The sequence below is a fragment of the Lycium barbarum genome, chromosome 5, assembly GCF_019175385.1.
Source record: "Lycium barbarum isolate Lr01 chromosome 5, ASM1917538v2, whole genome shotgun sequence".
Classification (NCBI taxonomy): Eukaryota; Viridiplantae; Streptophyta; class Magnoliopsida; order Solanales; family Solanaceae; genus Lycium; species Lycium barbarum.
The window spans coordinates 59,294,210-59,321,243 of record NC_083341.1 but is presented as its reverse complement, the minus strand read 5'-3'; the positions used below and the strand labels follow the sequence as shown (position 1 = coordinate 59,321,243).

The 27,034-nt window shown below is 39.6% G+C and overlaps 1 protein-coding gene across 1 annotated transcript; it reads right to left on the bottom strand.

Moving 5' to 3' along the window:
* Positions 1–18,615: 18,615 nt before the first annotated feature.
* Positions 18,616–19,107, bottom strand: LOC132639422 (uncharacterized). Its single transcript, XM_060355867.1, has one exon. It carries the CDS (start codon positions 19,105–19,107, stop codon positions 18,616–18,618), a length of 492 nt encoding a protein of 163 aa, XP_060211850.1.
* Between the last annotated feature and the right edge of the window lie 7,927 nt (positions 19,108–27,034).

Below are 27,034 nucleotides of genomic sequence, written 5' to 3'. Positions count from 1 at the left end.
CGTGCCGTATGTTCCTCGGCACTATTATATGATATATGGATCGAGTCGTACGTTCCTCAGCACTAACATATGGGATATGAATCGGGTTGTACGTTCCACCGCACTAATAGTTATATTATGACCTATGCATATCATATAGCCTGCGAGGCACTTTTATGTTATACAGATGTTCCAGATTTTCAGTTACAGATGCATTCAGATATGGAGATTTAGCTTTTATGTTCAGATGTCTCTCATGATTCTTATGTACTTGATGTTCTTATGCCTTACATACTTGATGTTCTTATGCCTTACAAACTCAATACATTGTCCGTACTGTCTCCCCTAATACTTGGGGGACTGCATTCATACCCGCAGGTACAGGTAGGGAGACAGGTGGTCCCGCTTAATAGGACCTTTACTCAGCAGTAGTTGGTGAGCTCCATTTGATCCGGAACTGCAGTCTATTTTGGTATGCTATTCTTTTCGAGATGTGTATGAATATGGGTATGACAGGGCCCTGTCCCGTCCTTTCTACAATTTTTGATTCCATTAAAGGTCTGTAGACAGTTGTATGTATTTAACCGATGACGTAGCATTGTCGGCTCCTATTCTTTTGTGTATAGCATATGTAGCGGCCTAGTCGGCTTGCACTGTTCTTTCAGTATATATATATATATATATATATCTGTGTGTGTGTGTGTGTGCACAGTTTGTACAAAGTTCATGATGTCACCCTTTTATGAGTCAGTATAGTTCAGAGTGAGTGATTTGTGGGCCTTTGTTATCCAGGTACGAGTATAGGGGTGTTTGGCCATTAGGGATTAGGCACTCGTCATGACTCACCAGCATGGATCGTGACAGATATGTTGTCATCATTCATTGATATTATGCAGTATACTCAATCTCATCTTTCATGATACTCTTATATGAATACTTAGTGACTTATTCATGGTTGTGAACCCATCTCTCTCAGTTATTGGTTATTGATTTGTGAAGAGGAAGGATTTGCTATTAATCTTGATGTCGGGATATATGTCCATGTGTGGCATGGTTGTCATTGATATATTCTTGTTGGCATTGATATCACGCATGCATTCATACTCATATATTTGGATCGGGTTACGTGCCGCAACACACACACACATGCATATATTGGACCGGGTTACATTTCCGCAACACGTACTTGGATCGGGTTGCACGTACCGCAACACTGACTAGGATTGGATTATACAATCCACAATACTGACTTGGATCGGGATGTGCGCCGCAACAGGTACATGGATGCAGGTCCCCCATGGGTCATAACTGTCGAGGCGTGGAGATCCTCCACCCGAAGCATGTGTGTATCTGTTATATCTCGTATTTTATACATTCGGATATTTCAAGGTGGTTGTGGTAGGTTAAGGGTAAAAAGGGAAATCTACAAAATGGTTCATGGTAATATTGTGAAAGGCTAGGGGCAAAATGGGAATTTCAAAAAAAAATGGTCATGAAGTTACTATGGCCGTGTGACATGTGAGGGAGTATGTGTCCACATTTTTATTTGATGGAGCTAAATTATGTATATAGACCAAAGCTTATAAGGCAAGACATTAGGAATCTTTATTTTAATTTAAAGAAACTTCAAGAAAGAGGGTAGGTGTCCACTTGGTATTGGAAGGAGCTAAGTATATATATAAGAGAGGACCACTTCATTCATCATTTTAAATCAAGAAGCTTGGAGAAAAAAAAAAACGAAGAGAGAGGGGGTTCGGCCATGGTGACCGAACATGGGGTCATGGAAAGTAGATCCAAAAAAAATATTTCTTCTAGCCTTTCTACTAATTTGAAGGCCCTAATTAACATGGAGTGGTGGTTGGAGCAAGCCAAGCATCAATTTGGGTGATTTATAAACCTTAGCCAAGCCAAGAAGTTGAATGAAAAAGGTATGTGTTTAATCTTCTTTTACGCCAACCGTCTTTTTATTTTTGAAGTCTTCATTTATACCTTACTCATCGTCTTCCTTTCCAACTCCGTGCACAACATATCGAAACTTCTTACCATAAGTTTTTCTTTCATTTCGCGCCTATATCATCATTCTTGTCAACATTTCCATATCTTTCTATCCACTATTAGCCCCTTTCACCCATTTAGCTCACTTACTCGTGATTCTTCTTAACCACGCGTTTGCGTTGCAGCTGTGCGCCCATATTTTTTGGCGTCCCGCTCGTTGAAATTCGTTTCTAACCCCACACCTTCCTCTTTGTGTTCCATACTACCACACTTTAATCCTTTTTACACGCCTACCTTCAAATTGTTTTTTTTACCCGAGTGGCCCCGTGTCTCGTTCTCTGCCTGTCGTCTCTCTTGGAGGCCTTACTCACTCCTGTTTCCTACCCTTTTCACTTTTTCCGACATTTTGATCTCCTTACCTTCCATTTACATTCTTCCCCTCTTTTCCGAACATCGTTGTGTTAAGACTTTTCCATTCTTACCTGTAGCGAAAATAACATCAGCTTACCTTATAATACTTGTACCATATCTTTTCTTGTTACTTGAACTTCGGTGCCCTTACTCGATTGATGCCTTCCTTACCGTAGCACCGGCTGCTGAGACATACACTCAATGCCCGTCGATATAATCACATATGAGATATCATACGCATTCATATATATATATATATATATATACATATAATTACTATCAACTAGTCCACAAAGTACTTCCAATCGCTATTCAAGCCTATCCTAATTCCAGAGCTGCGATGCACTCTCTGTCTCTTCATCAGTCCAATCTGCCTCGTCCTACGCGACCTCTCATGGCCTCCAACCACCCCATATACTCTAGCTTCTCATTAGGTTACTCTAGCTTTTCATTTGTCTCTTATGTCTAAATCTTTAGGATTTCCTGCGCACTTCGCAGGGGGTCACCCATCCTGAGATTTCTCCCACCTTAGCACGCTTAACCTCGTAACTTCGATGGAATCCGGTGCCTTAATGCTGATATAATCGCGTCCACTTCCTTGCATGACCTTTATTACATGATCTGGAGCGAGTCGAGGTCTTACAGGTTCCGAGACACTCTCGTAACATGTCTTTTTCCTTTACTCTTACTATTTTACCCTTGTCACTCCTCAGTATTCACTTTTCTATTTCGTGTATAACTACCATTCGTCCTAACAATTCCTAGATGCCCCGCAGCCTCCTGTTTATAAGTGTGGCCGGCTTCACACCCATAAACAGTACTCTACTGGACACGACTTTGCAAACAACCCCTAGGACGAACTGCTCTGATACCACTTTGTCACACCCCGATCGTACTAGGGTGTGATGGGCACCCGGCTCCATATTCGGAGCCGAGCGAACCCGCTGACTGTTATTACTTATATATTCTTTTGGACTCCCTGAATTAAATGAGAAATGAAATACATAGTAAAGCTTTCAGAAACTTTCCTTCCGTTGTACTCAATTCAAATAGGATCTATCATCACATGAAATTCGTAACATGAAACATAGTAACATATCGGCTAGTGGAGCCGCTTACAATACCGACACTCTATACCCACGACTCTGTCTGCAAAGTCTCTAACTTCAACCAAGACATCATAGCATAGTACTCCGACTCAGCAACACTCCAGGGCCAAATGGAGCTTGCCAACTTTGCTGGAATATCTTCTATAATAGCTTTTGCTCATCTGGGTGTACCTGCGCAGCATGAAACGCAAGCCCCCGAAGAAAGGGGGTCAGTACGAGCAATGTACTGAGTATGTAAGGCATGAATAGTAACATAGTAAGGGATGTAATTATAAACCATAAAGAATGGGAACATAGAGCATATTATGAGATAAAAGAGTAACATGTATATCTGAGTGCCTCTTAGGGCGGATGGCATGCATGCTTGGCTTTCCTTTGAAAAACATTTCTTGTTCATATATATAGAAGATAGAACAAATCATAGCGCCGAACAGCGTCGGCTCCCCCACATATGTCCCGCATCCGGGATGATAAGTTACGCCAACTGACCAGGTGGCAATGCGTCTATAGCGCCACATATGTCCCTTTTTCCCCATATTCCCCAATGCAATAGCTAACCACAAATTTGATTCCTGGTTGTGGTTAGCTATTGCATTGGGGAATATGGGGAAAAAGGGACATATGTGGCGCTATAGACGCATTGCCACCTGGTCAGTTGGCGTAACTTATCATCCCGGATGCGGGACATATGTGGGGGAGCCGACGCTGTTCGGCGCTATGATTTGTTCTATCTTCTATATATATGAACAAGAAATGTTTTTCAAAGGAAAGCCAAGCATGCATGCCATCCGCCCTAAGAGGCACTCAGATATACATGTTACTCTTTTATCTCATAATATGCTCTATGTTCCCATTCTGTATGGTTTATAATTACATCCCTTACTATGTTACTATTCATGCCTTACATACTCAGTACATTGCTCGTACTGACCCCCTTTCTTCGGGGGCCTGCGTTTCATGCTGCGCAGGTACACCCAGATGAGCAAAAGCTATTATAGAAGATATTCCAGCAAAGTTGGCAAGCTCCATTTGGCCGTGGAGTGTTGCTGAGTCGGAGTACTATGCTATGATGTCTTGGTTGAAGTTAGAGACTTTGCAGACAGAGTCGTGGGTATAGAGTGTCGATATTGTAAGCGGCTCCACTAGCCGATATGTTACTATGTTTCATGTTACGAATTTCATGTGATGATAGATCCTATTTGAATTGAGTACAACGGAAGGAAAGTTTCTGAAAGCTTTACTATGTATTTCATTTCTCATTTAATTCAGGGAGTCCAAAAGAATATATAAGTAATAACAGTCAGCGGGTTCGCTCGGCTCCGAATATGGAGTCGGGTGCCCATCACACCCTAGTAAGATCGGGGTGTGACAAAGTGGTATCAGAGCAGTTCGTCCTAGGGGTTGTTTGCAAAGTCGTGTCCAGTAGAGTACTGTTTATGGGTGTGAAGCTGGCCACACTTATAAACAGGAGGCTGCGGGGCATCTAGGAATTGTTAGGACGAATGGTAGTTATACACGAAATAGAAAAGTGAATACTGAGGAGTGACAAGGGTAAAATAGTAAGAGTAAAGGAAAAAGACATGTTACGAAAGTGTCTCGGAACCTGTAAGACCTCGACTCGCTCCAGATCATGTAATAAAGGTCATGCAAGGAAGTGGACGCGATTATATCAGCATTAAGGCACCGGATTCCATCGAAGTTACGAGGTTAAGCGTGCTAAGGTGGGAGAAATCTCAGGATGGGTGACCCCCTGCGAAGTGCGCAGGAAATCCTAAAGATTTAGACATAAGAGACAAATGAAAAGCTAGAGTAACCTAAGGAGAAGCTAGAGTATAGGGGGTGGTTGGAGGCCATGAGAGGTCGCGAAGGACGAGGCAGATTGGACTGGTGAAGAGACAGAGAGTGCATCGCAGCTCTGGAATTAGGATAGGCTTGAATAGCGATTGGAAGTACTTTGTGGACTAGTTGATAGTAATTATATGTATATATATATATATATATATATATATATATATATATATATATATATATATATATATGAATGCGTATGATATCTCATATGTGATTATATCGACGGGCATTGAGTGTATGTCTCAGCAGCCGGTGCTACGGTAAGGAAGGCATCAATCGAGTAAGGGCACCGAAGTTCAAGTAACAAGAAAAGATATGGTACAAGTATTATAAGGTAAGCTGATGTTATTTTCGCTACAGGTAAGAATGGAAAAGTCTTAACACAACGATGTTCGGAAAAGAGGGGAAGAATGTAAATGGAAGGTAAGGAGATCAAAATGTCGGAAAAAGTGAAAAGGGTAGGAAACAGGAGTGAGTAAGGCCTCCAAGAGAGACGACAGGCAGAGAACGAGACACGGGGCCACTCGGGTAAAAAAATTAATTTGAAGGTAGGCGTGTAAAAAGGATTAAAGTGTGGTAGTATGGAACACAAAGAGGAAGGTGTGGGGTTAGAAACGAATTTCAATGAGCGGGACGCCTAAAAATATGGGCGCACAGCTGCAACGCAAACGCGTGGTTAAGAAGAATCACGAGTAAGTGAGCTAAATGGGTGAAAGGGGCTAATAGTGGATAGAAAGATATGGAAATGTTGACAAGAATGATGATATAGGCGCGAAATGAAAGAAAAACTTATGGTAAGAAGTTTCGATATGTTGTGCACGGAGTTGGAAAGGAAGACGATGAGTAAGGTATAAATGAAGACTTCAAAAATAAAAAGACGGTTGGCGTATAAGGAGCCCCTTAAAAAGGGGGGGAGAACATATTATATCAGACTCAAAGGATATTTTGATGACAACGACTATTATAATGAAAGTATCAACCATTGGTAGTGTGAAATTTTAGAAAGAAAGAACACAGTACCTATGAATGAAACAAAAGAGTGCATCGGACACTAGAACATAGTTCATCGACCATTAATTGTACGGAGCATGAGAATGTACGCTATGGAATTGTATGAATCATCGACGTGAAGCGATACTCAATCATGTTTGTAGGGGATCCACACCGGAGAGCCAACAAGAAATAACGATGGACGAAACGAGCGCCAATACAAAGAAATCAAAGACAAGTATACTTGTGTCAAGAAATAACCTGGGAAGGACAAGGATAATGAGATGGCGTAGTGGAATTAGGAAACCCATGACTTGGAATAAGGACTCATGTAGAGACCGAGGAGTTCGATTATGAGAAAAATAGGGTCAAAGATAAGGAATGGGCTCGAAGAAAAGGACAACTATAAAAGGGACCCCCCCGAAGTGCTACAAGACCCCATAAGATCAGTTGAACATTCGAGGACGAATGTTCTAAAGGGGGGGAGGATGTTATATCCCGTATTTTATACATTCGGATATTTCAAGGTGGTCGTGGTAGGTTAAGGGTAAAAAAGGAAATTCACAAAATGGTTCATGGTAATATTATGAAAGACTAGGGGCAAAATGGGAATTTCAAAAAAAAATGGTCATGAAGTTACTATGGCCATGTGACATGTGAGGGAGTATGTGTCCACATTTTTATTTGATGGAGCTAAATTATGTATATAGACCAAAGCTTATAAGGCAAGACATTAGTCATCTTTATTTTAATTTAAAGAAACTTCAAAAAAGAGGGTAGGTGTCCACTTGGTATTGGAAGGAGCTAAGTATATATATAAGAGAGGACCACTTCATTCATCAATTTAAATCAAGAAGCTTGGAGAAAAAAAAAACGAAGAGAGACGGGGTTCGGCCATGGTGGCCGAACATGGGTCATGGAAAGTTGATCCAAAAAAATTATTTCTTCTTGCCTTTCTACTAATTTGAAGGCCCTAATTAACATGGAGTGGTGGTTGGAGCAAGCCAAGCATCCATTTGGATGATTTATAAACCTTAGCCAAGCCAAGAAGTTGAATGAAAAAGGTATGTGTTTAATCTTCTTTTACATGTGTTAGAGATGCTTATATATGTTGAAGTATGTAGAAATGGATAGAATTCATGGTACATGTGTATGTTGATGTTGTGACCGAACATAGTTGAGTTGTGAAGAACAAGTGAATTGATTTTATTTAGTATTTTGATTGTTGTTGTTGTGGATTCCATAATAAAAATGAAGATTTGATGACTTGAAATGAAGTTGTAATTGTTGTGGGAGTGTTGAAGGAGTTAATTTGATATTAGTATAGTTTCTTGTCATTATGAGAATAAAGTTGTTAATGCATAGGCTATTATTATAGTTCATGAGTTTGGAAGGAAAGAATGTGTTGTTGTTGGTTATGTTGAGTTGAGAAGGATTCGGGTGGTAGGTATAATTCATGAACTTGAAAGAAGGAAATGTGTCGCTATTGTTCTGGTTGAATTTGGAAGGTTTCGGGAGAAGTAACATGTTGATTAGGTTGTTGGAATATTAAGTGAATTGTTTGAAGTATTCTTGAATCATGTTAGGAATGTTTCGGATTAATACTTGAATGTGGTATCATTGGTGTTAGCTTGATTATATGTGATTGAATTAAATACAAGTGAAATGCCGTCGAATTGTGTGACGAAAGTTGCTAATGTTAGAATATATTTTGGATTGATTGTTGAAGTTGTTAGTATGATTGTTGGTATTGTTGTTGATTGTTTGGCCGAGGTAAATTCTCGGATTGATGATTAGGGTCGAGTTAGATTCTCGGGGATGGTATATTTACAGGGGAGATGCTGCCGAAATTTCGGCAGATCATAAGTGAATTTATTTGAAGGATTAAGACAAGTATATAATGATGAATCTAATGATTATGTAAATCTTCTTGGATGTAGACTAGCGATAACGAGCTTGGACAATTAAGCGTAGCTAATAGGATGTGGAGCAGGTATGTAAGGCTTACCCTTTCTTTCTTTTGGCATGATCTTTGTGAAACCAACATGACAAAGTATACGTATGATTTCAAAGAAACTCCTATTCTTAGAGCTACTAGGATGGCTAACGTTCTTGATTTCCATAAGCTGTTTCATATGGTTTTGATGCCTATCAATGATGTCCAAAGTTCGGTTGATATGTTTCTGAGTGGCATTCAAGAGACAGTGGATATGATTAATGTCTTGATTTTCAAATGATAGCGATATCCGAAGGGTACTTGATATGATTATTGCCTTGATTTTCCAAAAAATGGCTTCTGAAACGTTCGTAGAAGGTTTTGTACTTCAAACGCTCATTACTTCCTTATACTAAGTCGGATTGACCCGAAACTTGTTTCTGAGCCTTCAGGTGTCGGTTTATGTACGTACCCATCGAGTCTTGAAAATTTGTTTTATGTGCATATGTATAGGAAGCGACGCCTTAAGAGACTTATAATCTTATTCCATGTTCTCTTAACGCTGTGATTCGTTGCTAGTCTCATCTTATAATCATCGTTCCTTCAAGGTGAGACCAAGCGACCATGATTATTCCATAATGTAATCGGAGGTTACCGACCTTACGTCAATCCGATAGATACATGACTTCCTTTGGGCTCTCATGCATGCTGCTTATATGATATATGTATATGCATATGGGGAATATGGGGAAAAGGGGACATATGTGGCGCTATAGACGCATTGCCACCTAGTCAGTTGGCGTAACTTATCATCCCGGACGCGGGACATATGTGGTGGAGCTGACGCTGTTCAGCGCTATGATTTGTTCTATTTTCTATATATATGAACAAGAAATGTTTTTCAAAGGAAAGCCAAGCATGCATGCCATCCGCCCTAAGAGGCACTCAGATGTACGAGTTACTCTTTTATCTCATAATATGCTCTATGTTCCTAGTCTGTATGGTTTATAATTACATCCCTTACTATGTTACTATTCATGCCTTACATACTCAGTACATTGCTCGTACTGACCCCCTTTCTTCGGAGAGCTGCGTTTCATGCCGCGCAGGTACACCCAGATGAGCAAAAGCTATTATAGAAGATGTTCCAGCAAAGTTGGCAAGCTCCATTTGGCCCTGGAGTGTTGCTGAGTCAGAGTACTATCCTATGATGTGTTGGTTGAAGTTAGAGACTTTACAGACAGAGTCGTGGGTATAGAGTGTCGGTATTGTAAGCGGCTCCACCAGCCGATATGTTACTATGTTTCATGTTACGAATTTCATGTGATGATAGATCCTATTTGAATTGAGTACAACGGAAGGAAAGTTTCTGAAAGCTTTACTATGTATTTCATTTCTCATTTGATTCAGGGAGTCCAAAAGATTATGTAAGTAATAACAGTCAGTGGGTTCGCTCGGCTCCGAATATGGAGTCGGGTGCCCATCACACCCTAGTAAGATCGGGGTGTGACAAAGTGGTATCAGAGCAGTTCGTCCTAGGGGTTGTTTGCAAAGTCGTGTCCAGTAGAGTCCTGTTTATGGGTGTGAAGCCGGCCACACCTATAAACAGGAGGCTGCGGGGCATCTAGGAATTGTTGACCTTCTTTCTGTCTTAGATAGTGCGATAGAGCCAAGTCATAGGAAAATGGAATTCCTTATACAAGCCTTACCTACGACGGAAGAAGGTGAGAATCGATATGGAAAGTCACAGGGGTAAGTATTGATATCCTGTTCTGTTACCTGAAACTAGAGGCTCTGGATTGCTGAGATGTGTCGTATACATATGTATGCCCTGTAAGGTATTGTCGATATCCGCTGCGTACAGATTTGGAATATTAAGGATTGCAAAGGAGATTCTGCCAGAATTGTTCAAAAAAAATCATGTCATTCAGTTAAGTACGCCTAACAGAAGGAAGCGTGGAAAGGGAATATCGTAAACGGACGATAAGTGGGATGAGTTGTTTCAGAAAGGTTATGGATTTGGTATGACACGAAGAATAATAGCAAGGAAGACGATTAGCAGCCCAGAGGATTAAAATGGATAACTTTCGAGGTTTAGTAGGAACAAGGTCTGTTGGAGGATTCAGAAAGTCGACAATCGGTTTTGTGTAGATTATTATGTATGGGTGGTGAAGTAGAGATTCAAACAGGCTGATAATCGAGTATGCATAAGTATCGGCGATGAAGGTATATGTCCTACCATCGGGAATCTGGGAATGTAGGACGAATGGTAGTTATACACGAAATAAAAAAGTGAATACTGAGGAGTGACAAGGGTAAAATAGTAAGAGTAAAGGAAAAAGACATGTTACGAGAGTGTCTCGGAACCTGTAAGACCTCGACTCGCTCCAGATCATGTAATAAAGGTCATGCAAGGAAGTGGACGCGATTATATCAGCATTAAGGCACCGGATTCCATCGAAGTTACGAGGTTAAGCGTGCTAAGGTGGGAGAAATCTCAGGATGGGTGACCCCCTGCGAAGTGCGCAGGAAATCCTAAAGATTTAGACGTAAGAGATAAATGGCAAGCTAGAGTAACCTAAGGAGAAGCTAGAGTATGTGGGGGTGGTTGGAGGCCATGAGAGGTCGCGTAGGACGAGGCAGATTGGACTGGTGAAGAGACAGAGAGTGCATCGCAGCTCTGGAATTAGGATAGGCTTGAATAGCGATTGGAAGTACTTTGTGGACTAGTTGATAGTAATTATATGTATATATATATATATATATATATATATATATATATATATATATATATATATATATATATGAATGCGTATGATATCTCATATGTGATTATATCGACGGGCATTGAGTGTATGTCTCAGCAGCCGGTGCCACGGTAAGGAAGGCATCAATCGAGTAAGGGCACCGAAGTTCAAGTAACAAGAAAAGATATGGTACAAGTATTATAAGGCAAGATGATGTTATTTTCGCTACAACTAAGAATGGAAAAGTCTTAACACAATGATATTCGGAAAAGAGGGGAAGAATGTAAATGGAAGGTAAGGAGATCAAAATGTCGGAAAAAGTGAAAAGGGTATGAAGCAGGAGTGAGTAAGGCCTCCAAGAGAGACGACAGGCAGAGCACGAGACACGGGGCCACTCGGGTAAAAAAACAAATTGAAGGTAGGCGTGTAAAAAGGATTAAAGTGTGGTAGTATGGAACACAAAAAGGAAGGTGTGGGGTTAGAAACGAATTTCAATGAGCGGGACGCCGAAAAATATGGACGTACAGCTGCAACGCAAACGCGTGGTTAAGAAGAATCACGGGTAAGGGAGCTAAATGGGTGAAAGGGGCTAATAGTGGATAGCAAGATATGGAAATGTTGACAAGAGTGATGATATAGGCGCGAAATGAAAGAAAAACTTATGGTAAGAAGTTTCGATATGTTGTGCACGGAGTTGGAAAGGAAGACGATGAGTAAGGTATAAATGAAGACATCAAAAATAAAAAGACGGTTGGCGTATAAGGAGCCCCTTAAAAAGGGGGGGAGAACATATTATATCAGACTCAAAGGATATTTTGATGACAACGACTATTATAATGAAAGTATCAACCATTGGTAGTATGAAATTTTTGAAAGATAGAACGCAGTACCTATGAATGAAACAAAAGAGTTCATCGGACACTAGAACATAGTTCATGGACCATTAATTGTACGGAGCATAAGAATGTACGCTATGGAATTGTATGAATCATCGACGTGAAGCGATACTCAATCATGTTTGTAGGGGATCCACACCGGAGAGCCAACAAGAAATAACGATGGACGAAACGAGCGCCAATACAAAGAAATCATAGACAAGTATACTTGTGTCAAGAAATAACCTGGGAAGGACAAGGATAATGAGATGGCGGAGTGTAATTAGGAAACCCATGACGTGGAATAAGGACTCATGTAGAGACCGAGGAGTTCGATTATGAGGAAAATAGGGTAAAAGATAAGGAATGGGCTCGAAGAAAAGGACAACTATAAAAGGGACCCCCCCCCCCCCCCCCCCGAAATGCTACAAGACCCCATAAGATCAGTTGAACTTTCGAGGACGAATGTTCTAAAGGGGGGGAGGATGTTATATCCCGTATTTTATACATTCGGATATTTCAAGGTGGTCGTGGTAGGTTAAGGGTAAAAAGGAAAATTCACAAAATGGTTCATGATAATATTGTGAAAGACTAGGGGAAAAATGGGAATTTCAAAAAGAAAATGGTCATGAAGTTACTATGGCCGTGTGACATGTGAGGGAGTATGTGTCCACATTTTTATTTGATGGAGCTAAATTATGTATATAGACCAAAGCTTATAAGGCAAGACATTAGTCATCTTTATTTTAATTTAAAGAAACTTCAAGAAAGAGGGTAGGTGTCCACTTGGCATTGGAAGGAACTAAGTATATATATAAGAGAGGACCACTTCATTCATCAATTTAAATCAAGAAGCTTGGAGAAAAAAAAAAACGAAGAGAGAGGGGGTTCAGCCATGGTGGCCGAACATGGGGTCATGGAAAGTTGATCCAAAAAAATTATTTCTTCTAGCATTTCTACTAATTTGAAGGCCCTAATTAACATGGAGTGGTGGTTGGAGCAAGCCAAGCATCCATTTGGTTGATTTATAAACCTTAGCCAAGCCAAGAAGTTGAATGAAAAATGTATGTGTTTAATCTTCTTTTACATGTGTTAGAGATGCTTATGTATGTTGAAGTATGTAAAAATGGATAGAATTCATGGTACATGTGTGTGTTGATGTTGTGGCCGAACATAGTTGAGTTGTGAAGTACAAGTGAATTGATTTTATTTAGTATTTTGATTGTTGTTGTTGTGGATTCCATAATAAAAATGAAGATTTGATGGCTTGAAATGAAGTTGTAATTGTTGTGGGAGTGTTGAAGGAGTTAATTTGATATTAGTATAGTTTCTTGTCATTATGAGAATAAAGTTGTTAATGCATAGGCTATTATTATAGTTCATGAGTTTGGAAGGAATGAATGTGTTGTTGCTGGTTATGTTGAGTTGAGAAGGATTCGGGTGGTAGGTATAATTCATGAACTTGAAAGAAGGAAATGTGTCGCTATTGTTCTTGTTGAATTTGGAAGGTTTCGGGTGAAGTAACATGTTGATTGGGTTGTTGGAATATTTTGTGAATTGTTTGAAGTATTCTTGAATCATGTTAGGAAGGTTTCAGATTAATACTTGAATGTGGGATCATTGGTGTTAGCTTGATTATATGTGATTGAATTAAATACAAATGACATGCCGTCGAATTATGTGACGAAAGTTGCTAATGTTAGAATATATTTTGGATTGATTGTTGAAGTTGTTAGTATGATTGTTGGTATTGTTGTTGATAGTTTGGCCGAGTTAAATTCTCGGATTGATGACTTGGGCCGAGTTAGATTCTCGGGGATTGTATATTTACAGGGGAGATGCTGCCGAAATTTCGGCAGATCATAAGTGAATTTATTTGAAGGATTAAGACAAGTATATGATGATGAATCTAATGATTATGTAAATCTTCTTGGATGTAGACTAGCGATAACGAGCTTGGACAATTATGCGTAGCTAATAGGACGTGGAGCAGGTATGTAAGGCTTACCCTTTCTTTCTTTTGGCATGATCTTTGTGAAACCAACATGACAAAGTATACGTATGATTTCAAAGAAACTCCTATTCTTAGAGCCACTAGGATGGCTAACGTTCTTGATTTCCATAAGCTGTTTCATATGGTTTTGATGCCTATCTATGATGTCCAAAGTTCGGGTTATATGTTTCCGAGTGGCATTCAAGAGACAGTGGATATGATTAATGTCTTGATTTTCAAATGATAGCGATATCCGAAGGGTACTTGATATGATTATTTCCTTGATTTTCCAAAAAATGGCTCCTGAAACGTTCGTAGAAGGTTCTGTACTTCAAACGCTCATAACTTCCTTATACTAAGTCGGATTGACCCGAAATTTGTTTCTCAGCCTTCAGGTGTCGGTTTATGTACGTACCCATCGAGTCTTGAAAATTTGTTCTATGTGCATATGTATAGGAACCGACGCTTTAAGAGACTTAAGACCTTATTCCATGTTCTCTTAACGTTGTGATTCGTTGCTAGTCTCATCTTATAATCATCGTTCCTTCAAGGTGAGACCAAGCGACCATGATTATTCCATAATGTAATCGGAGGTTACCGACCTTACGTCACTCCGATAGAAACATGACTTTCTTTGGGCTCTCATGCATGCTGCTTATATGATATATGTATATGATATATGTATATGCATATGGGGAATATGGGGAAAAAGGGACATATGTGGCGCTATAGACGCATTGCCACCTGGTCAGTTAGCGTAACTTATCATCCCGGACGCGGGACATATGTGGGGGAGCCGACGCTGTTCGGCGCTATGATTTGTTCTATTTTCTATATATATGAACAAGAAATGTTTTTCAAAGGAAAGCCAAGCATGCATGCCATCTGCCCTAAGAGGCACTCAGATGTACAGGTTACTCTTTTATCTCATAATATGCTGTATGTTCCCATTCTGTATGGTTTATAATTACATCCCTTACTAAGTTACTATTCATGCCTTACATACTCAGTACATTGCTCGTACTGACCCTCTTTCTTCGGGGGGCTGCGTTTCATGCCGCGCAGGTACACCCAGATGAGCAAAAGCTATTATAGAAGATGTTCCAGCAAAGTTGGCAAGCTCCATTTGGCCCTGGAGTGTTGCTGAGTCAGAGTACTATGCTATGATATCTTGGTTGAAGTTAGAGACTTTGCAGACAGAGTCGTGGGATAGAGTGTCGGTATTGTAAGCGGCTCCACCAGCCGATATGTTACTATGTTTCATGTTACGAATTTCATGTGATGATAGATCCTATTTGAATGGAGTACAACGGAAGGAAAGTTTCTGAAAGCTTTACTATGTATTTCATTTCTCATTTGATTCAGGAAGTCCAAAAGATTATGTAAGTAATAAGAGTCAGCGGGTTCGCTCGGCTCCGAATATGGAGCCGGGTGCCCATCACACCCTAGTAAGATCGGGGTGTGACAGTATCATTGCATTGCATTCATATTTCATTAATTCATACATCTGATTCCTGGTTGTGGTTAGCTATTGCATTGTACGGTGCTCGTGAACAATGACTTCCTAGTTGGTTACTGATTTGAGATTCCCGTGTGTCTAATTATTACATACTTAGGAAGTGATAGACTCGAGAAGTAGAGACTTTTCCTAGGATAATACTTAGGGTTAAGGATTACTATTGTTGGTTGTACAGTGTTTGTGGTTTTTCTGAGGAATTATGGAAAATTGGTTGACTTGTGGCTAGGTGCTTCACCATAAGCTATGATTTGGTTATTTGATCCTTATATACTTGAGTTGCTATTCTTGGATTGTGTGGCATTTATACCTAATTGTGAGCATGTCTATTCTTCAGTCTCTTCCACTAACTGTTGTCGGCCTATGATGCCTACTTAGTATATGTTGTTTATACTAATGCTACCTTGCTACACTCCTTTTCGGGGTGCAGAGTTTTGAGACAGGTTCCACTTTCACTTCCGAGACTGATTTCGCCTGACTTGCGAGTACCTAGGGTAACCATCTGATGAGTCGTTACCTGGAGACTCCTTTATCCCTGTCTTTATTTTCTTCCATTCAGACAGATGTGTATAGCATTTGAGACTTGTATTTTCCAGACATTACTTAGTTTCTCTTGTATGAGTCAGACCAGTTCCTTGGGGGTTGTATTTATATTCCGCACTTAAGATTATTTATGATTCAGACTTTTACTTATTCTTCTATAGTTACTTTATTGTGGTTGAATTTATGAATTGGAAAAGGGTTCGCCTACCGAGGTAGAAAATGATAGGTGCCTGCGCGACTAAGTGAATTTGGGTCGTGACAGCATTACTATCTATATTTTAGACTTCTATTGCTCTTATTTATTTTCTTGTTGTTTTGGATGAATGGTTAAGGGACGGGTTCTCCTACCAGGTGGGAAAAGATAGGTGCATGCACGATCAGTAATTTGGGTCGTGACATATACGTATCATTTTTCCTAATTCGTCTAAGTCTAACCAATCAGGTTTCAATAGTTACGAGCATTCTTACAAATGTTTTCACAAACACATATTTAAAAAAAAAAAAAAAAAAAAAAAAGAGAGAAAGGAAGGCTGGTGGGCCTACCGAGCCCACCATTTAACCATTTTTACCCATGATTGGGCCTTCAAAGATTCTACCCGAACTCGATGCAATGAAAAATATGTCGGGCCTCTGGCCCAACAGTGGCTCGTGCGAACTTGTCCCAAATGGCCCGCGTTGTAGATTCCACGCAAAGAGGAGGGGATAAGGAAAATAGAGGTTTATGGGTATCTACACTTAGCAAACTAATTAAACAAGAATTGACTCTCAAATATAATCCAAGTATAATCACGCACGTGTGAGCATATATATCAACCACAATTTCGTATACTCACTGAACAAAAACAACATAGTGAAAGGCTCAAAACAAACTTGGCGAAAGAAAACAGACCCAACATCTTAAAATACACAAACAGAAACTACTTAAGACTCTATATTACAAAACATGAGGATACTTTTCTTTATTTACAGAATATAATGATGTTTTAAATTTTATAACGGATCTAGAAAAAAGTAGCTGAGCCCCCTTCCCCTCTCCTTCACGCTTGTTTTTGAGCGAGGTATACACATTTCATACACAAATTTTTGAGCGAATTTTTTAAGCCTTGAGCGATTTCGTATATGTTTCGTAAAAAATCTATCGTTATGTTTTGTAAATTGAAAAATATCGTCATATTTGTAAATGTACTCTATTCTTATATATATATATACGTAATTCTTCCTTAAAATAATTGAAGGTTTCTGAAAAATAAATTTAAAATTTAGAACAAATAAAAGTTGGGCCCAAAAGGAACAGACTATGAGAAGATCGAAAATATATATTTTGTTCTTACCAACACCCTTAAGTTTGGCTCAATTTGCAACTTGTGCATGCATAGACTGTTGAATTCTTGTTAGCAGCTTGAACTATAGTTTTTAGTGCTCATTAATAACCCTAGACCAACATTTCACGGGCACTGCGTGATTTTATATACTCCTTCTATCCCATATTACTTGCTCACTTTCCTTTTTGCACGTCCCTCAAGAAATTATAAATAAAAGATATATTTTATTACCTTAACTCTATCTCTCTCCAATAAAAACATTCTAATCAATATTGATTATTTTCAATAACATTTAATACTAAGAGTAAAATGGGAAAGATTTTAATTAATTTTATCTTGATTTTGTAAATGAACAGGTAATTTGGGACATATTTTTTTAGTAATGTGGCCAAGTAATATGGGACGAAGGGAGTATTAAAAAAAGGTGATACTCCCTTCGGATCAAAAAGAGTATCCACTTAGTCATTTGCACATCTCTTAATAAAATACTACCTCCTAACAAAAATAGATAATTTGACTAAATTGCCGCTAATTAAATAGGTATTGGAATTTGCTTACATAACACTTAATAGGGGCAATTTTGGAAAAATAAGATTAATTTTTTTGTGATTTGATAAGTGAACACTCTTTTTGACCCAAGAAAAAAAATCAAATGGACACTCTTTTTTATCGTATTTTTTTAAGTTGACCAAGGTTTCACAAGCACTACCATCCACGCACAAAACAGGTGATTTTAGTATTATTGTTTTTAAAAAAAAAGGTGATATTTTCTGAAAGTTAATTTTTTTTTTCCCCTCTTTTTAGACTCAACACACATTTTGGACATCAAAAATTATATTTTAAATGAGTAAAATATAAATCTCACACCATTTAGACGTGTAAGTTGTAAACATAACGAAGTTTAGAAAGTTTTATATAGTAGTAAGCCTTTTAAGAATGGTTGAATAAAAGATACAGTGTTTAAATATTAAGTCTTAAGTTGTAAGCTTTTCACGAAAACAGCTTTTTGACTTTTGGATTTGACTCTCTGAACTTTAAAGTACTTTTTTTTCCCGTAAAATCAGTGGGAATCCGAAAAATTTCTTTCATATCTTTTAAAATACTCCCTCTTGTTCATATTAGATGACATTTTTAGTTTTTTTTATTTGGTCGAAAATAAATGATTTTTTAAATAATTAAATTGTTTACTTTTTTCTAAACTTATCTTCTTCTTTTTTGATAACTAACCACTTGTATAATCACCGATGAACCATCACAAAGCTCCATACAATAACTTATAACTCAGCTTGCTATCCTTGAAAAAAAAACAATACAAATAACCACAATTACTTCTACCTAGAGCAGAAACTTAAAAAGTAAAATGATGAATCATGGTCCAAAGTCCAGGTTTTTCCCCAACACCACAAATATAACCAATCTCTCTAGCAATGCTCTCACTATTCGTACTCTTGTTCTCAAATACTCTTTGATTCTTTTCCAGCAATACTGCATGGATACACTCAGCAAAGATCATTTTGAAGAGCAGCTTGAGTCTTGCCTTTAGCATTCCTGATAGTCCAATCCATTTACTGGTCTCATATAATAGTAGGTATTGGAGTCCACTGAGCCCATGTGAGGATCTTGTCCCAAATACATTTAGCAAAAGTACATTCCATGAACAAAGGTCTCTTGAGCATAGAGGATTAACAGCCATACCCCACTTAACAAGTCTGTCAATAGTTAACATTCTTCCATGACAGTGGAGCCACACGGTAAATCTAGCTTTTGGTCTTGCATCATTATTAAACATGAGACTTTTCCATGAGATCACAGTTCCATGAGGCAACAAGAAATCATACATATACCTGATTAAGCTTTGCTTGCTAAGGGTTGAGATTTATGTTTGAGAGATCACCTCCTTATCAATCAGTATTTGCCTCACCATCCAAGAAGCTTGTTGTGGTATAGGACATCAAAAGAAATCCCTATCTTTGATATAGTAAGTGTGCACCCAACTAATTAATAGCTTGTCCTTTTTGTGAGCAAAATCCCAACAGCTTGTGGCAATAGCAGCTTGGTTCCAAAGTTTGAGGTTTATCAAATTAAGGGCCCCCACTGCAAAGGGCATGCATACTCTTTCCCAAGCCACTAAGGCCTTCTTAGTGATCAAATTTGTCCTATACCACATGTAACTTCTAAAGTAAGCATCAATAAGTTTCAACACTGTAGCTGGGGTAGTAAATAGTTGTGCCCAATATGCCTGCATTCCAAAAAGAACAGACTGCACCAACTGTGTTTTACCAGCATAGGATAACTTCTTTGCAGTCCATGAAGCAATTCTGGCAACTAGCTTATAAAGAAGATGTTGCCATCGGAGAATAGATAACTTTCTTAGTTGATAAGGGGATTCCAAGTACTTGAAAGGCAGTTCTCCAAGTCCATAACCTAAATGGTTGAGAGTGTTGTCCTTAACTTCTTGTTGTACCCCCATCAAAATAGACTGAACTCTTGCCTAAGTTTGGTTGTAAGCCAGAAGCTTTATAAAATACATTAAAGGAACTATGAATTGTTGTAATTGACATAATATTACCTCTAGCAAAAAGCAATAAATCATCAGCAATGCTTAAGTTAGTTATGCCTAGTTTGGAGCACCTTGGGTGAAATTTAAACTCTTTGACAATCTTCTGCTGGTTGAGTGACCTGCTAAGATACCCCATACTTATGGAAAAAGGAAAGGTGAGATTAGGTCACCTTGTCTAAGACCTTTTGCGGCATTAAAGAGATTGGAGGATTCACCATTAAACATGATAGCGTCGTTGACTGTTTGGACACATTCCATTATCCAGGCAGTAAACTAAGCATGAAAACCAAGTTTATCCATGACTTGTTCAAGAAAAGGCCATTGAACTGAATCATATGCCTTTTGTAGATCAATCTTAATCATATATCTAGCAGAAATATGCTTTCTTGTATAGGATTTGACCAATTCCTGAGCCATTATGATATTATATGATATTTTTCTTCCAAAGATGAAACCAACTTGTGCTTCACAAATGATAGAAGGCATCACGTATGTAATCTACCTGTCAAGATCTTAGCTATGATTTTATACAGCACAGTACAACAGGCTATTGGTCTAAAGTCTTTGACAGTTACAGGGCTAGCCAGCTTTGGAACCAAAGTAATGTTTGTGTAGTTTATAGTTCTGGGAAGCTTACCTGAAGTGAAGAATTCATTGACTGCCAGAGTAACCTCTTCTTTGATAACCAGCCATGCTTATTTGAAGAAATTAGAATTGTACCCATATACATCAGGAGATTTATCATTACCAATGGAATTCAAACTATCCCACACTTCTTGATCAGTAACTAGAGCACATCGAATAGTTTTATGATGACGACTGCATTTAGGTCCATTTTGCATGATAAGTTGTCTTACTAGGGGCAATGATTGTTTTGTTGTCCCTATCAGTCCTCGGTAGAAGTTGACAAATTCTTGCATGATAACCTCAGTGGATGTTATCTTTGTGCCAACCAGAGAATTGAATTCATCAATTTGCTTTCTGTTCGTTCTTTCTTTCATAACTGCTTCAAAATATTTAGAGTTTGTATCTCCCAGCTTAATCCATATGGCTCTAGAGTTTTGCTTTAGTACACTCTCCTCAATCAAGGACCATTTCTCTAAGTTCTGAAGAATAGCACTTTCCTGTGCTAATAGAGCATCAGAACACTGATTGACAATAGCTTCTTGTATGGTAACTAGTTCTTCTCTAGCTGCTTCAATCCTGGAGAGTTACATTTAAATTCAGTGATGTTGAGATTCTTCAGTAAGGGTTTGAGCTGCATCAATTTCCTCCATATGACCATTAGCCTACAGCCAGGTTTGTGTTGTGACTATATTTGCTTCACATAAGGAACAAATTGGTCATGTTCACTTCAGACTTTGAAAAATCTGAAGAGGATATTATCAATTTTGTTTCTAGAAGGCATGGTTAGAACCATCTGGGCATGGTCAGATATATTTGGCGATTCATATTCAACCACTACTTGGCCAAACGACATCATCCATTCAAAGTTACCCAATGCCCTATCAAGCCTACTATATATTCTGTGGTCACTATGTTTCTTATTAGTCCAAGTGTATTACTCCCCTTTCCAGCTCAATTCACTCACCAGTTAGCTGTGAATACAGTCAGCAAAGTCCTGACTCTCATTATCGTTGACTGGAGCTCCTTTGAGCCTATCCATGCAGTACAATATAGCATTGAAATCCCCACAAATAAGTCATGGTAGTGATACACCAATAACAAGATTTTGCAATTGTTATGCCTCTCGTTTTCGTCATAGTAGAACTTATGGTTTCCTAGTTGGGTATGCCTTTGGAATAGAGGCCGTGCCCGAGTTTTGGAGATAAAAAGTGCCTTACCCCGTGTACAAAGGTACCAACAGGTATTCCTGGTAATTTAAAGGATTAGAAGTTAAACGAATCGAATCGACGCAATCTCAACTGATTCGGGGAAATCAACAGATATCAGTCAGCGTCAACGTGTTGTCGACATACCGACGGACTGTCATTTCAAATCATCAATAGGTCTTTGTAGCTTCTGATCTACAGGCGCAGATCGACAGAGCAAGTCGATGGACCATCGACACGTCGACGAGTCGTCGACCCGCTCGTCGAACCACATCACAGGAAATTTCTAGTTCCAATTATAAATATAAGATCCCATGACTTATTCCTCATTTTCCTCATCATTAGACCATAGAAACCCCTTAAATCTTCCTTTTAATACTTTCCATTGATTTAGTGAAGATCAAGTAAGATCCGAGCCCGTGAACCCGAGCTTGTGAAGAAGAAGGTTGTTCCTAGGGTTTCATTAAAGTTGTGCAGCTTGGGGAGTTGGAGTTGAAGTTGATCCTTGGGATCTTAGACCCCTCGAGGTATGTAAATGATTTCTACCTTTGTACTTAAGTTAATCACTAAGAGTTTTAGTGGGTTTAAATAAAAAAAAGATACTTATGGAAATGGTAAGTTGATGGAGGGTAAAATGGTAATTGAGGCTGTTTTAAGAGATGATTGGGGATAGATTTGAGTACATCTTGATATGTAAGTGTTGTCATTGTTGTTATTGATATTGTGGTTGAGGTTGGATTGAATTGGAAGTGGAAGGATTGTTAGGTTTACAAGGGAAATGTTGTCCACAATTCGTTAAGCTCTTTTTGTATTTAAAATGGTTAGTAAATGAAGTAAATAATCTAATTAAGGCCTATGTTATCTTGATTGTAGACTTACGAGTTCGAGAAGTAGAAGTTGGACGATTGGATACATTTCAAGGTATATTCAGGCAGTTCTTTCTTCATTTTGGCATAATCCTATGTTATGAGCCAACAAGCGATTAAATGAGCTTCCATATTACTCTACTCTTAGACGCACTTGGAGTACTTCAGTCTTTGATGTTCATATACCCTGTGTGATTGTTCCTTCTGTTCATAGGTCTTGGGATTACTTATGATGATAATGTTAGCTCAAAGGTTGTCCATCGGAGGTAATATGACCTTACCTCACTCTGAGAGTTCTATGTATACACTTCAGTTATGCATTGCATTCATATCCATATGCGTATTGACCCATGACCAGAAGGCATTATATACGCGTGTATTATATGTATATGGGGTATGGGAAAGGGATAGGCATTATATATGCATTACCACCTGATCAGCTGGTGCACCTTGATGATGATATATGGATCGGGTCGTACGTTCCTTAGCATTATTATATGATATATGGATCGGGCCATGCATTCCTCGGCATTATTAGATGGGATATGGATCGGGCTAAACGTTCCTCAGCACTATGACCTATATTTATTTATATGAGCATGATTATCATTGAGAGCCTGCATATTATGCACCCACAAAGGCATAGTCAGCTATACAGATTTATGCAAATACCTACAGGTACTCGTTCATACAAATGCATGCAGAGTTGCATAGATATGATCCGATATTCAGTCATACACTTACAGTCAGATAGTCATTTCAGCATATGAGTTTCAAATTTCATTCATGATGCTTATTTATACGTTACTCTTATGATTTACATACTCAGTACATTATCCGTACTGACTCCCCTATTGTTCGTGGGGCTACGTTCATTCCTACAGGTTCAGGTAGACAGACAGGCGATCCATCTTAGTAGGACCTCTATCCAGTGATGGTCAGTGTGCTCTATTTGATCCGGAGCTACAGTCTATTTTGGTATGCTATTATTTTGAGATGTATATGTATATGGGTATGACTTGGCCCTGTCCCGTCCTTTCTACAACTTTTATTCCAGTAGAGGTCTGTAGACAGTCGTATGTATTTGTTAGATGATGTAGCCTTGTCTGATTCTATTCTTTTGTGTACAGTATATGTAGCGGCCTAGCTGGCTTGCACTGTCCTTTCAGTATGTATATGTATATACAGATTGAACAGAGTTTATGATGTCACCCCCCCTCTCCATGAGGCAGTATAAGATCAGTTTAGGTCACTTATGGGCCCTTGATGTTCAAATATGTGTATAGGGGTGATTGGTCACTAGAGGTCAGACACTTGTCATGACTCATTGGTTTGGGTCGTGACAGAAGTGGTATCAGAGCAGTTTCGTCCCAGGGTTGTCTACACACCGTGTCTAGTAGGGTCCTATTTATGGATGTATTGTGCACCACGCTTATAACAGGAGGCTGCAGGACATTTAGGATAATGTCATTCTTTCATTCGTAGATCGTGCGATAGAGCCATGTGTTAAGCGTTCTCTTTCTGATGAATTGTTCTGATTTCAACGATGCCCCGCATGAAAGCTACAGCTGCCCAAAAAGGCAAGAGAGCGGCAGGTGAGGCCACTAGCCGTACTTGGCAGGCTACTAGGGCTCAGGATGAGATTCAGAGTGACAGCCCGTCTGAGCCATCGCATACCCCGCCTCCAGCACCTGCCCAACCGCCCTAGTTCCTTAGCTAGATGCACCAGGCCCGGACGTGCGGGATGTCATACGGTTATTGACTAGATTGGTAGCCGCCCAAGTTCAGCGGCAGGCAGCTGGTGTTGACCAGGTATACCGGGCTGGTAATTCGAGAGTTAAGACTTTCCTCGGGTTAGATCCTCCAGAGTTTTCTGTGATAAAGCAAAATATGGACACCCAAGATTTCATTGATGGTATGCAAAGGACCTTGAAGGTTATGCACGCAAATGAGGTCAAGTTTTTAGAGTTGGCTTCGTATAGGATTCGTGATATTGCCCGTACTGTGGTATCAGACTTGGGAGCTATCTAGGGGAGAGAATGCCCCTCCAGCTGTTTGGCGAGAGTTTTCAGATGCTTTTATTCGCCATTATTTACCTCCAAAAGTCCGATGAGCCTGAGCAGATAGGTTTCTACATATTGAGCAGGTCAGTATGAGTGTCCAAGAGTATTGTGTGTATTTTGATTCTATGGCTAGATATACCCCAGCCATGGTGGCTGAGATGGAGGACAGAGTTCATCGTTTTGTGGCATGTCTAGGACCACATTTGATAAATGATTGTACAACTGCTGCATTATAGCCAGGCTCAGATATCTCCCGTATACAGGCATATGCATCGAATCTGAAAGATCGTAAGCGTCAGAAGAGGACAGAGCGGGACCGTGACCAGGGCCATGGTAAGAGGGCTATATCTTTAGATATCGGGGGCGAGTCTAGGGGAGGACAGAGGTAGCAGTATTCCCAGTACCCATTCCATTGGTAGGGAGTGCACCTTCGTGGTTTTCAGGTCCGAGGTTTGATCGGCCTTCTTCTTTCGGAGCGAACCAGAGTTCTTGAGCATCCGGCTCTCAGTACAGACCAGAGTCGGGCCAGATGAGACCCCTTTTGCCGCGGTGTGCCCTGTGTGGCAAGTTACATGTAGGTCAGTGTCGGCTAGGATCAGATGTTTGTTATGCTTGCGGTCAGCCAGGTCATTGGATACGACAGTTTCCGATGAGAGAGTAAGGGTGTGGTTCAGCCCACAGGGTCTGTAGATGGTTTATCTTCTACAGTATGCCCTTCAGGGCAAGTCTCTCAGACACACAGGACGAGGTAGAGGGAAGAGTGGAGCATCCAGCTCGAGCGGTCCTCAACACCATGTATATGCACTAGCCGCTAGGCAGGATCATAAGTCGTCTCTTGATGTCATCACAGGTATATTATCAGTTTCCTCCTATGATGTGCATGCACTGACTGACCCAAGTTCTACCATATCATATGTTACTCCATTTTTTGCTGGCAAGTTTGGGATAGAGCCTGAATCGATTAAACTATTTGACGTGTCTATGCAAGTTGGTGATCCAGTCATAGCTAGGCGAGTCTACCGAGGCAGTGTAATGCTAGTTTGCAATCGCCATACCTTAGCAGATTTGATTGAGTTAGACATGATTTATTTCGATGTTATTATGGGTATGGATTGGTTGGCTTCCTGTTATGCTAATGTTGATTGCAGAGCAAAGATAGTTCAATTTCAATTCCCAGGCGAGCCAGTCCTAGAGTGGAAGGGCAATGTACTTCACCAAGGGGTAGGTTTATTTCATACCTTAAAGTAAGGAAATGATCAGAAAAGTGTACATCTACCACCTAGTTCGGGTTCAAGATGTGCAAGCAGAGTCACCGACCCTTCAGTTTGTTCCTGTGGTTAATGAGTTCCCAAAAGTGTTTCCAGATGAGCTCCCAAGCATTCCTCCAGAGCAAGAGATAGATTTTACTATTGATCTATTGCTAGATACTGAGCCAATATCTATTCCTCCTTATAAGATGGCACCTGCAGAGTTGAAAGAATTGAAGGAGCAATTGAAAGATTTACTCGAGATGGGCTTTATTAGACCCAGTACATCGCCGTGGGGAGCGCCGGTATTATTTGTAAGAAAGAAGGACGGCTCTTTGTGAATGTGTATTGATTATAGGCAATGAAATTATGGAGGCACTATTTATATTGTGTTCATGTTGATATCTATACTGATCAAAAGAGTCTCCAGTACATCTTTAAGCAGAAGGACTTGAACTTACGTCAAAGGCGATAACTAGAGTTGCTAAAGGATTAGGATGTTGATATTTTGTACCATCCTGGAAAAGCTAATGTAATAGCCGATGCTCTTAGTCGTAAATCCATGGGCAGCCTATCATATGTGCAGCCAGAGAAAAAGGAGATAGTCCGCGAAGTTCATCAATTAGCTAGCCTCAGAGTCCGATTGATAGACTCAGACGATGCAGAAGTCATAGTTCAGAACACAGTGGTATCGTCTTTGGCAACAGAGATAAAGGAGCGTCAGTATGAAGATCATGTTCTAGCCCATTACCGAGACACAACACCTCAGAAAGAAAAGACACCCTTTGTGATTACAGGAGATGGAGTACTCCGATATAGAGGTAGATTGTGCGTCCCTAATATTGCAGGGCTTTGTCAGCAGGTTATGGGGGAAGCTCATTATTCTCGCTACTCTATTCATCCAGGCACAACAAAGATGTGCCATGGTCTCAAGGAAGTTTATTGGTGGGATGGTATGAAAAGATATATAGCAAAATTTGTTGCTCAATGTCCGAATTGTCAGCAAGTTTAGATAAAGCACCAGAAGCCTTGAGGTTTATTGCAAGCTATGGAGATTCTGACATGGAAATGGGAGGTAATTAATATGGATTTTATTGCAGGTTTACCCCGTACTCAACTAAAGTATGATTCGATATGGGTCATAGTTGATAGGCCCATTTACTGCCTGTCAGAACTACTTATGTAGCCGAGGATTATGC